The sequence below is a fragment of the Dendrobates tinctorius genome, unplaced genomic scaffold (assembly GCF_039654945.1).
Source record: "Dendrobates tinctorius isolate UK_male_01 unplaced genomic scaffold, ASM3965494v1 ptg000147l, whole genome shotgun sequence".
NCBI lineage: Eukaryota > Metazoa > Chordata > Amphibia > Anura > Dendrobatidae > Dendrobates > Dendrobates tinctorius.
In genome coordinates this window covers 20884310-20896585 of record NW_027361814.1, presented here as the reverse complement: position 1 = coordinate 20896585, position 12276 = coordinate 20884310, and the positions used below count along the sequence as shown (strand labels likewise).

At 42.2% G+C, this 12276-nt stretch overlaps 1 protein-coding gene across 1 annotated transcript; it reads right to left on the bottom strand.

Annotated features, from left to right (window-relative positions):
* Positions 1-619: 619 nt before the first annotated feature.
* LOC141049774 (homeobox protein vent1B-like) lies at positions 620-9728 on the bottom strand. The gene is made up of 3 exons (XM_073546520.1): positions 9287-9728; positions 6862-7136; positions 620-1470 (listed from the first exon to the last, which is right to left on the bottom strand). The coding sequence occupies exons 1-3, from the start codon at positions 9534-9536 to the stop codon at positions 1174-1176; spliced, it is 822 nt and encodes a 273-aa protein (XP_073402621.1). The 5' UTR covers positions 9537-9728; the 3' UTR covers positions 620-1173.
* Between the last annotated feature and the right edge of the window lie 2548 nt (positions 9729-12276).

Here is a 12276-nt window from a genome sequence, read left to right as displayed (position 1 = left end):
CAATATCGCTATAACGTCACAAGTTATAGCGATATTGCTAGCGATATCTCTTAGTGTGACATGCCCTTTAGTGTGACAGGCCCTTTATACTATGCATACAGGAAAGATGTATATCTTTGTACCGTGTTACCCAGTAGATAGAAGAATATTTAGAATTGTAAGTCCTCAATGGTTGATGCTAACTGAAAGATGGTAACAAGTTGCAAGCTTTCGAGACTACGCAGGTCTCTTCATCAGGCTAGACTAATACAAAATCTGAAGGATTTGTATAAATATGTTATCCTTCAGATTTTGTATTAGTCTAGCCTGATGAAGAGACCTGCGTAGTCTCGAAAGCTTGCAACTTGTTATCTCTTCAGTTAGCCATTAAAAGGCATCAACCATTGAGGACTCTCAATTCTAAATATTCTTCTATACTATGCATATTAATAACAACAGCTGTAGAGAGAGAGAGAGATTGATTCTAAAAGGCAAACAGATTCCATAGCAGTGGAGCATGACAAGAGGGCTTACAAATAGCAATATTCGTCTGTTGGTGTATATTACCATGTTGTTTTGAGGTGGTAAGGGACTCGAGTTGAGTCATAGAATACATATGAAACACTTCCATTGCATTCAGTTTTCCGATAAAAAAAAGCACAAGATTTATTTAGATCATTGGTCCATTGGTAAAAATTCAAAGAGTGTCTTATTTGTGATCATACAAGACATTTCGAATCTTAATCACACCATCGTAATACTGGTTCGGAGCTCCACATGGCGTGCATAACGCCACGTAGGACCATGGACTCCAGTGCATCTACCGTTCGAGAATGATTCTGGGAATCTTAATGTCACTTGTGCATAAGCAAGAATAAAGTGTAAAAGTCTGCTGGTAAGGTGTTGTTCAAAGTTACAAATCCCACCTGTTTAATATTAACTTATAAATTGATCTGATCTCGTATTCAGAACACATTTGAAGCACACTAGATTAAAAACATTTGAGTACTTTAGAATTTAAAAGATACATAGCACAGATTGTCATTTCACAGAACAGTTCAGGCTCGAATAATATATACTAAAATTTTGCATTATAAGTTAAATCATCCCACCTAGATCCCAGCCCCCTCCCCCCAAAAGAAACAAAAAAAAAAAGGCAGCAAAAATTTGAATACAAAAAGTCTCATTGTTAAACTACATGTAGCGTGGATTAAAAAATGGTCCATATAGTTCTGGATGTGTATTGTTCATGATGGCCGGGTGTGGTACTAGTGGGGGAAACGGGAGTCTTGGAGTTGTGGAGCAGGTAATCTGTGGGCTTTGATATGAATAAGTCTGGGGTTGGTAGAAAGGAAAATTTACAGATACTGGAGGTATATAGTAAGAGATGGGGAGGCGGTTAGGGTAGATGGCTGATGGGTTGCCCATGGGATACTCGTCTTGCATTTGTTTTTTCAATTTCATTCTTCGATTCTGAAACCAAGTTTTGACCTAAAAAAAAAAAAAAAGCAAAGATGAGCATTGATTAATATTTCACAATTGTTTTACTTTAACTTATCAACTTCGATCCAAATTATGCATGATCTCATATGTAATGTGTATATAGTTAGTTCATGTTATCCTGATATTCCAAAAAAAAAAAAAAAAAAAAAAAAAAGAAAAAAAAACTGTTAATGGCGCCGGCCGCGCCTGCGCAGTAGCAGATATCAGTGATCCAATAGCTGTCATCTTAAAGGAGGACATTTTTTTTTCCTCTAGCAAGATGGCACCGCCCACACGCAACCCCGGAGCATGGGCATATCATTAACTTAAAACTGAAAATAAAGATTAAACAATAACCACTAGATGGATTTCATCAAACAAGGCATCATTTTAACCTGACACTGTCTGTAGGTTACTGTGCACAATCCTGCTGACAGGTTCCCTTTAATAAAGCCACAGGAAAGAGACATCGGACTGTTTGAGAATAAGTGAATTAATGTAATCGACACCACATTCAATCTCATAAGAGCTAATCGTATTTTTTAACTTTCTAATCCCATTACATTGCTGTTAAGTTAGATATTTGGGACCAGAATCATGCCAATTCACGATCCCCAATTCCTCTTTTATGGAAGTGCCCCAGATTGCATACATTTTTGAATATTTTGGAACAAATGGAGGAAGCATATGGTTTAAAACTGGGAATTGATTAAATAATCTGAATTTTAGGGTACTTTCCCAACTGAAAATCTCCCATTGGGTATTCTACTCCCTTATAGGTGGCATGCAAGTGTGTTATTGGGTCGCCCTCCTAGGGCTGTGGGGTACTCAGTACCGGGCCCTATGAGCATCAATGGGAGATATCACGGCAGCTGTGACCTGGCCCGTGGCCCTGGGCGCCCATTGTAAAAGGGGGGTTGTTTCAGTGTGCTTGTGGTAGTGAAAGTTTATAAGTAATTCGTGACGCCACCTGTGGTGTTCGGCAATGTGGATGTAAGCCGATGCTGCAGACAGATCCTCTGGGACAGATGGTGTGGTGCAGCAATGATGTTATAGCCCTCCACAGGCAGGGATGTAGTCCCAGGGCAGTGTAGGTGAAGTGACGCGTAGATGGGGTAGTGTCAGGCGCAGGGGATGCAGCAGTGCTGGGCAGGTTGGCGCAGGAATAAATGGAGGACACCAGGGCATGTAGTTCCAAAGCTTTACTCACAGTCTGTTGTACAAACAGGTGCCTGCCTCCGTGCCGTGTCCTCTGGGTCAGGGACTCAGTCAACCTCCAAGCCAGATGGAATACTCCTTTCCAACACTCCGCCAATGTGTGCCTTTCTGAACGTCTCCTCTTATAGCGCCTTTAAGTGAAGTACTCCTAGTACTGAGTTACACTGGAGTTCCTCCTGTCCGATGTTCTTATGAACTCTACTTGTACGGTAGACAGCTGTAGCCTGCTTCGGGGACTCCTTGCTACTAAGTCCCGGCTCACTATCCAGTTGCTGTTGTGCCCCCAAGTCTTGTGTGGGAATAAGGCAGTCACTACTCCTATTCCTCTGGTGTCTGCTGCAGGACCATTAGTATCCATACAACCTCAGGGACCGGGCCCCGGCCTTGCGATTAGAACTTCTAGGAAGGGTTCTCTTCTATCCCACGTCCTCTGTTCCCTTTTACTCCTCACGGTCCGTACTAATCTTTCCTTCTATGGAGAATCAGGCTTTCAGGCTACGTTGCGCTCTCTCTTCCTCTCCCGTGCCAGCAGACCCAGGTCACTGGGATCTGCTGCAGCACTTCCATCCATCTATCCCTCTCTCCGGGGATCTTCTCCTCTCCAGCTCTCTAACCAACTGACCCTTTATCCTAAACTCTTCCCGCTCCTTGTATTGCAAGCTAACTCCACCCACCTCCCAGCACATTTCGTGTTCCAAGCAGGGAGCCAACAATGGGTGCTTTGCTATACTCCAAGCAGGGAGCCGCCGAAGGTGCTTTGCTACACTGCTTTGTGGTGTGGGGTGCAGGTGTTGGAGCATGGTCAGGAGTCCCCACCTTACCTGGATGATGGGATACTACACCTCTGGAGGAGGTGCAGTACCTCTGTGGCGACTGAGCCTCAGGGGTGTCACATACCCCACCCCGTTAAACACAGCATGTCTGCGGGCTGCAAGGCAAACAAAGTTGACAATACAGGAACATGCAAAATTTTATATTGCATAATGAACATATCTTATACTAAACTTCCCAATGTGGGAGGCATTGTTTCTTGAACGTTACAAACAATTTAAACTGTCTATCTATATTTAAAGTTATGCTACCTAATTTAAAGTGCTATGGAAGCAAACTCGCTATCAGCTTGAGTAACACATTTTCTATCATCACATTTCTTTTCTTTATTATCTGTCACATTTTCTACTTTCTGAAGGAGTGACAACCGTCAACACCAGGTTCGTCACATGCATACTTTTATTCAATTCTCACATCTTTATTAAAACATTCTCTATATTTCTTTCTCAATCGAACCCTATAAAATCTGTCATTAATATTGTTACTACACATTATCATTTTCTATTTTCTTGTTCAAGAATACTAAGCATTATTCATAAGTGCAAAGAATAGACATTGGGCCGGCAATCACGTCTGGAAATGTCCTTATAACGAGGTAGTCCTTGTTCCAAGGGAAAGGTTCCTATGTAAAACCAAGAGAGAGCACCTAAAGAGGTGCAAACTATTTACAAGTACAGTTCTGGATCACTCAGCGTCCATGATCTCCACAGTGCATGTATGAAAAACGCTGCCAACAAAAACTGGGCAACAAGAGGATCAACAAATAAACATCATAATCAAAAATAGAAAAAAAAAAATGGAACTTGCTAATACCCTCCTGGGCAAGTTAGTTTAGATCAACATTATGGCTGGTTATCCCCTCCTGGGTTTCTGGAAACGGATTGCTTGGGCTGCTTCCAGGGGAGATGCTCTGGATGTCCAGATGGGTTGAGGATTTGCCGATTCTCGTCTGGCATGGCTGCTGCCTGAGGTACAGCAGGGATGGTGATATCAACGGTTGTTGATGGTGTCTCTGCTGCCGATACTGAGTGCACAGCAGCGGCTGCAGATGGTATTTCTGCTGCCAACAAGTCAGCAAGGGCTGCCGTCGGCACCAATAGATTCTGCTCTGCGATCCCAAGTGGTACCACAGTTGGCGGTCCTACAGCCGGTTGTTGCGGGCTGGATGCCATTGGAGTGCCACCACTCCTGGTTCGGGTAATCACCGGACCATTTCTGTCCACAGGCATGGCTCCTAGTACCAAGATCATAGCAGGGGCGGCGGCCACACCCGGTGCTTCCCTGTGATAGGCCGACTCCTGCCGAGGCACCGGGGGGCGAATCATGGCAGCCGCAACCCCGGGAGTGGACTGAGGAACGGCCGGTAGTTGCATCCGTGTTGGCACAGGACAGGGGCATGCCGGTAAAAGGCTGCGCTAGGGCCGGGTTGGGACTCAGCTCCCATCCCACAACCTCCGGAACCCTCATATACCTTCTCCTAGCAGGCCGCATCAGTGACAGCACTGGCCTGGGGGCAGTGGCGGGCGCTGTAAAGGGTGTTGCAGTGGCCGTATGTCCTGCGGGTGTTGCTTGGGGGAGGATGGCTTCTGCCCTCCGTTTTCATCTAGCCTCCACGCTCCTTCCATCATGGCGTTCTTGCGTTCATCCTCCTTCCTGGGTTCCCTTCCCGCCACTGGCTCTCGCCCCTCCTTCTGAGGGCGGTGTCTTCTTCCTACTCCTCCATACCAAGCCAGTATACGAACCCCTCGGGGGGTGGGCCATGTTGCTGTTGCATAGAAGTTCAGACAGGGGAGACCCAGGACAGTCCGCACTCTTTTCTTAGGACCACCCATATTGTCATGCCCTTCTTCACCGCACCGGCGGCCATATTTAGCGTTCATTTTACAGTTTAATAAATTGGGTCTTCTGCACATTTTCAAAAGGTTGGATTCTTAGGCACACAGAACCCGATGGCATTGGGTCTCGTCATCCTGTTTGTGACGCCAGAAAATGGGTCGCCCTCCTAGGGCTGTGAGGTACTCGGTACCGGGCCCTATGAGCTTCAATGGAAGATGTCACGGCAGCTGTGACCCAGCCCGGGGCCCTGGGCGCCCATTGTAAAAGGGGGGGGTTGTTTCAGTGTGCTTGTGGTAGTGAAAGTTTGTAAGTAATTCGTGATGCCATCTGTGGTGTTCGGCAATGTGGATGTAAGCCGACGCTGCAGACAGATCCTCTGGGACAGATAGTGTGGTACAGCAATGATGTTATAGCCCTCCACAGGCAGGGCTGTAGTCCCAGGGCAGTGTAGGTGAAGTGTCCTCAGGAGGAGGTGCAGTACCTCTGTGGCGACTGAGCCTCAGGGGTGCCACATAATGAAATTGTGGATCTCTATAAGATACAGTCATATAACCTCTGGTTTATATGATAATTAGCAAAAAATATTTTTTTGTTGGGGATAAAAAAATTCTATGCAATATAAGGACTATGGCTTAAGTGCTTCAATATGAATGACTGAAACAGGTGGATTTGTACATTTTTTCTCAATATTTATTTCCTCTGTGTGTAGGATAAGGGGTTGGCATTGGGTATAATTTAGGTAGATTTTCTGTTTTTGGAAACAAGGCTTTGATGTGAATGTACAATAATAAATTCTTTTAAATGAAAGATTTCTGTTTTGTCATTATGACCAATAATGACATAGTAACATAGTTACTTACAGCGGCATTTAACATTTTCATGCTGGAAGCGCATCAATAATTACACTCATCAGCGCCCGTGTCACATGACTGGGGGTCTCAGATGGGTCTGCAGCAGACCCCTGTGGCTGTCATTGCCGGATAACTATGAGCGCCGGCCAGCGGTTGGCACTCCTAGCAAGTGAGTATTTTAGCTATATAGAGCAGAATGGAAGCCCTGCTCCCTCTAGCATAAGCGATCGGATGATTACAGCTATTGAAACCAGTGAAGAGAAAGAAAAAAAAAATAAATAGCATCAATAAAAACATCAGCCCGGCGCACAAAATATAAGCCCTCATACAGCCCCAGATCATAAAAAAATGTGTTTTTTTTTTGTTTGTTTTTTTAAGAAACTTTGGATTTTTTCCCCCAGTTTTCCAGGACACTTTATGGCAAAACCAATGGTGTTGTCCAAAAGTACAACCTGTCCCACAATAATAATAAAAAAAAAAAAAATCAAGCCCTCACATGGCCATATTGATGGAGGGGGAAAAAAAAAAAAAAAAAGTTATGGCTCTGGGAAGAAAGGGAGCGAAAAAACAAACAAAAAAACAAGGTCGGGTTAATACTATAGGTGTGCTAGTCATTTTTGGGTTTTTTTTACTGATCATAGAGGTCTCTAAAATAAATATGTACCTGAATTTCAGTGAGGTGAAGTGTACTTGCTAACCTCCTCTTTTCTAAGGCCCCCAAGTATCTTTGCTTCTTGAACGATTCTTCGAGTTTGAGAAGCTGATGAGACGAGAAAGCGATTCTCAACTTGCGTTGCATGTTGCTCTGTGGACTGGTGTCCCCATGGTCTACATCTTCTTGGAGACCACTACATGGACTGTGTGAACTAGCTTGATCACTCTCATCCTCTGAACAACTGGAACTAGAGTCTTCTGCAGTCCCCCAACCAGTGTGTGGAGCTGTATTAAAAAAAAACAAAAAAAAAAAAAAAAAAAACACAAGAATGCAAGTATGCAAAAATATTATATACACATACACAAGATAAATATTACTGGATACTTAGGTGTGTGACCCACCCTTCAAGCATGCAGGGATCTGGAGAACTATGTAACCCTAATTCTTCGATCTGACTGGTGCCATGGCTGAAGAATTATTCCTTATTTAGGCAGTTACAATATCATGCTAGGACCCATTAATTGGTATAAATGCTTATATTTATGACATGCTTTACCTTTAAAAGGTATGTTTACCCTTATTATCAGAGTAATTACCTGGAACATTAAAAAAAGAAAATGTTAAGGTTAAAGGCAGCACGGTGGCTCAGTGGTTAGCACTGCAGCGCTGGAGTCCTGGGTTCAAATCCCACCAAGGACAAACATCTGCAAGGAGTTTGCATGTTCTCCCCATGTTTGCGTGGGTTTCCTCCCACATTCCAAAGACACACTGATAGGGAATTTAGATTGTGAGCCCCATTGGGGACAGTGATGATAATATGTGTAAACTGTAAAGCGCTGTGGAATATGTTGATGCTATATAAAGATTATTATTATTTTCTCCAAGACTTTGCACAGGTCAACAATATCAGATCACGGATGGGGAGTGGTCAACTCCAAGGACCCCAAGTGGACATCTCATTTGTTGAGTGTCAAGGAAAGCGATCGTTGGTTTTAAACTGGTTTTTGTTTTGTTTTTTTTTTAAATCAAATTTGGCAATGTTTTTTTTCCCCATATCACAATCTTCATAAAAAACAAAAAAAAACAAAAACAAATTGATAATCATACAGATTTCAAAATGGCCACTAGGGCTGTTTTAAATTAACTTTTTTTTTTTTCATGAAAATCCATGTGTACATTACACACAATGAACAGACTCTACACAAGCTCATTAGTGGCTTCAATACAAAAGGTAATTGGAAAGGGAGGGGGAGCAGCGACATTATTGTGATGGGAGGATCCTGTGTTATCAGTGGTGTATAGAGGTTTTATCATTCACTGTAACCCTAGCTTTGCTAATAAGGAATCTGCTGTAAACTCCTCCTGAAAATTTAAAGAAAGTTAGTCCAAAAAGCCCCAATGGCCAGTGTACAGATTGCATGATAAAATTATATATTCTATTAAATAATAAAAACTTGAAATCTTCACACTCCAAAGACACATCAGTATGTGTTTAGAGCGTGGGAATAAACATCCTTGCAGATTTTCTCCTTGACGGAATTCAAACCCAGAACTGTAGAGCAAGAGTGCTAACCACTGAGCCCATTCAATTGCAGTGTCAGACCCAGCCACTACAAAATATATTATGCAGATAAGCGGAGGAATCGAAAGGGACGCCCACCTAATGGGTATGGTAGATTGTCTATTCTAAGTTACTTATCACATGCCTACAAAACCCCTTTATAGAATTCTCCAAATAACCAGTTATCACCTACTCATAGGATAAAAGAATATTTGGATGTCTACGACCCCAAGCACTGGGTTCTGGAACCTCAATAACAGTCTCTGCAGATCCTCATTCTGAGTAGAGTGGATTGGTGCATGCTCGGCCTCACTCGGTGACTCTAGGTCTACGGTAGAAAGGAGAGTCCAGTGCTCTGCTATTTCCCGTAGTTCCATTAACAATGACTGGAGTAGAGCTCAAACATGGTCAGATCTACTCTACTCAAGATGGTGCTGCAATGCTGATTCTTGGTGTTCAAGATCCCCATTCTCATGAATGCTGGAGGGGGTTATACAAGGTCACGTAAAAATTTTACAAAAATACTCAACTAGAGCCGGCAAACTGTTTATCAACATTACAAATAAGAAATTAGGTCAAATTTAGGTAGAGTTTGGCATCAAAGGTAAAATACTGCAAAAAAAAAAAGTCTACTTATCACTTAGACCATTGGACCCCAGACTCCGACCATAGGAGGGGCAAGGCTCCAGAAAAAGCAAGCATGGCAGCACCTTGAGGACATTCATAAAAGGTGTTGTCCATTGGTAGAAAACCCCTTTAAGAGTGAATTTTATAGTGCAGATACATTCCCATTAAATAAAATGGTTGATGCATACTCAAATATTGCATAAAAAAATCTAATAAGTGGGAAAAAAGCATTAAAAAGGCACTTACTGGTTGTAGAAGACTCAGCATATTGTAGACAGTTGTACTGATCTTCTGCAAGGTTCTTAAAAGCCTTTGTATCCTCAGATGATTCTGGTTGATCTTTCCTCTTGACAGTGTTCGGCCCTTCTGAAAACTTGCATGGAGGCTTTGGCTGTGGGACACATGGGATGTGGGGCTTTGAGGTACATTTCCTAGACAGGGACTCCATTTCATTCCCTGTTAGGATACAGTCTATAGTAAGGCTTTGTCGGACCATGTTGATGGCCAGTTTGTGGTGGTTGGACCTACCAGCTTTGACTTATGTGTCCATGGTCAGTTTGTATTTTATAGTTCATTGGATATGCATGTGTTAGTCACATCAAAGGGAAAAACAAAAAAACATGGATAATGGCTATCAGAATGGACTAATTAACATGGCCATTCCAGGTTCTCACTTCCAACAAATGCTCCCGGCCCTGGCTCCAGCGAGTCTGGATTACTGGCGTCACCTGGTGAATTTCCACTAATGGTATTGCTGTATTCTAAATGCCCATAGACAATACAAAAATGATGTCTCATCCCAATGTGTTGCCCTTTCATACCCTTAATTTAGGAGTCAAGCGATAAATGGATAAGATACAATGGAATCATCTTAGCTCTAATTATCACTAAAAGGAGGAAATAATAAAAAATTAAAGAATGGTTAGAAATTAAAGGATGGGCTGAATCAAAACAGATACCATTGAGTTTTACAATGGTGGAATAACAGGATTTACAATGGAGCAATATACAATGTGTTTGTACGACATCAAGATAAGCGATTTTACTACATTAGAAAGGCTGAATGGCACCAGCGTAACTTGAAATTCCGGTGCTTCAATGTAAAATTGGTAACAAGACCCGCGCACATACCATGCGCCAATTATATTCATGCTTTATGCAAGTTTTGGGCTTTCCAGTGCAAAAAGGTCTAGGTGCCACTACCACCCCTGCCCCACCAGTAGTTGCTCTCCTGCCTTGGAGCCTTAAGGTGATGATTTGCACCTATAAAATAAAAAAAATAAAAAATAACTGGTTGGGCTTTTTTAATTTATTTTTATTTCAGTAGCCATCAGTAGTAACAATACTTGTAGTAAAGAGTATTTCTTAGGGTATGTGCACACATTGTGGATTTGCCCCTGGGGAGCCGCTGCAGATCCGCAAGTGATTTACAGTACAATGTTATTCTATGGGAAAAAAAACGCTGTGCACAAGCTGCAGAAAAATCTGTGCGGAAAAGTAGCGTTTTTTTCCCGCAGCATGTCAATTCTTTGTGCGGATTCCGCAGTGTTTTCCATTATAGTAATCCGCAGGTGTAAAAACGAATGCCAAATCCATACGAAATCCGCATAAAAAAAACGTGGCTTTTGACCTGCGGATTCTGCCAAAAGATGCAGATTCGGCACGGAAAATTCCGCACAGCAATCTGCAACGTGTGCACATACCCTTATATTCTTCTCCCTCCAAGTAAAAATGGAAGTATAGGTTACCTGGGTATAACCATTTAAGAGGCCAATTAAGCTCCGTCTACATGACATGAAGACCATAAGTGTCACTCCGAGATATCGCATCTAATATCTGTAAGCATCGAGCGATTTTTCTTTTTTTGCGCTTTTGTTTTTTCCTCCCCTTATTCCAAGGGCCATAAACTTATTTTTCGTTCAACATACCAGTGTTTGGGCTTATATTTTTGCCGGACAAGTTGCAATTTTGAATTACACCATACATTTTATCATGTGATGTAAAAAAAATTATCATTCCAAAGAGTGTAGGAAGTAGCCATACATACATAATGATTTTTAATGGTTAAAATAAATATTTTATTTTATTTGGATTTTCCAGGCAGGTATGATCATAGGGATACAAAAGATCCATATATATTTTTTTTTTGCTTGTGACATGTCCAAGAGCCTAAGGCCGGGGTCATACTGGCGAGGAATACGGGAGAGTGAGAGGCGCTAAAAGCCCGCATTAGACACGGACCAATGATTCTCTATGGGGTCCCTCGCACCAGCCGTATATTTCTCATCCGTATTCTCCGCTCCGTGCCAATCGCAGCATGCTGCGATTGTCAGCGTACTACGGCCGTAATACGCCAATGCAAGTCTATGGGTGCGCAAAAAATACGCATTACACACGGACCACACATGTGACTTGCGAGAAATACGCACCCGGTGTCTTTTAGCAAAGCCGGCAATTCAGTGCGCTATACAGTAAACTCACACTGACAGGTTTAATAAAGAAACGAAAGAATAGATATATACACAGAGAATACATATATATATATATATGCATTCTATGTGTCTATATCTATTCTTTGGTTTGTGTTATAAACCCTGTCATAGGGCTCCATTATATGTCCATTTTGCAAGCCTGCGAGAAAATCTCGCTATACGGATGCCATACGGATTGCATACGGATGCAGACATGCGCAAAATACGCGACCACACCTTTATTACGGATGACATACGGAGCACTATTTAGGGGTCTGTCATCCGTATTATGCATGTAAAATACTGACCGTATTTTGCGCAGGTTAGTGTGACCCCGGCCTTAAAGTTTTTAATTTTTAGAAGATGAAACTGTGTGCGTGACCACTTGCCTTATGCACCTTGAGCCATGTTTTTTTTCATATTTTGGGGTAGATACGATGCTACAATGTTTTGATCAACTTTTTTTGTGGTGTGGCAGCGGCCGAAAAAACAATTCTGGAGTTTAGATTTTTTTTATTGCTACAACGTTTAAATCAAATTAAATTTTTAATTTGATAAATCATACTTTTACAAATGCAGTGATACCAAGTGTGTATTTAATTTTTTTTTCTCTAATTTTTATATCAAGGAAAAAGGGGAGTGAATTCAATGTTTAGAATATCTGTTCGTGCCCTTAGGGGATTTAAACCTGCGATATATACAGCACTACAACAGTATTTCCTGATAGAATCAGATGATCACAGCCATCATCTGCCAGCAAAGATG

What these genes read in the sequence shown, in the direction of transcription:
- LOC141049774 (XM_073546520.1), bottom strand. Translation starts at nt 9,536, where the DNA reads ATGGTCCGACAAAGCCTTACTATAGACTGTATCCTAACAGGGAATGAA. An exon ending in TGCTGAGTCTTCTACAACCA is followed by an intron (nt 7,137 to 9,286) that starts GTAAGTGCCTTT and finishes TTTTTAATACAG; the next exon opens with CTCCACACACTGGTTGGGGG. An exon ending in TTCACCTCACTGAAATTCAG is followed by an intron (nt 1,471 to 6,861) that starts GTACATATTTAT and finishes TTTTTTTTTTAG; the next exon opens with GTCAAAACTTGGTTTCAGAA.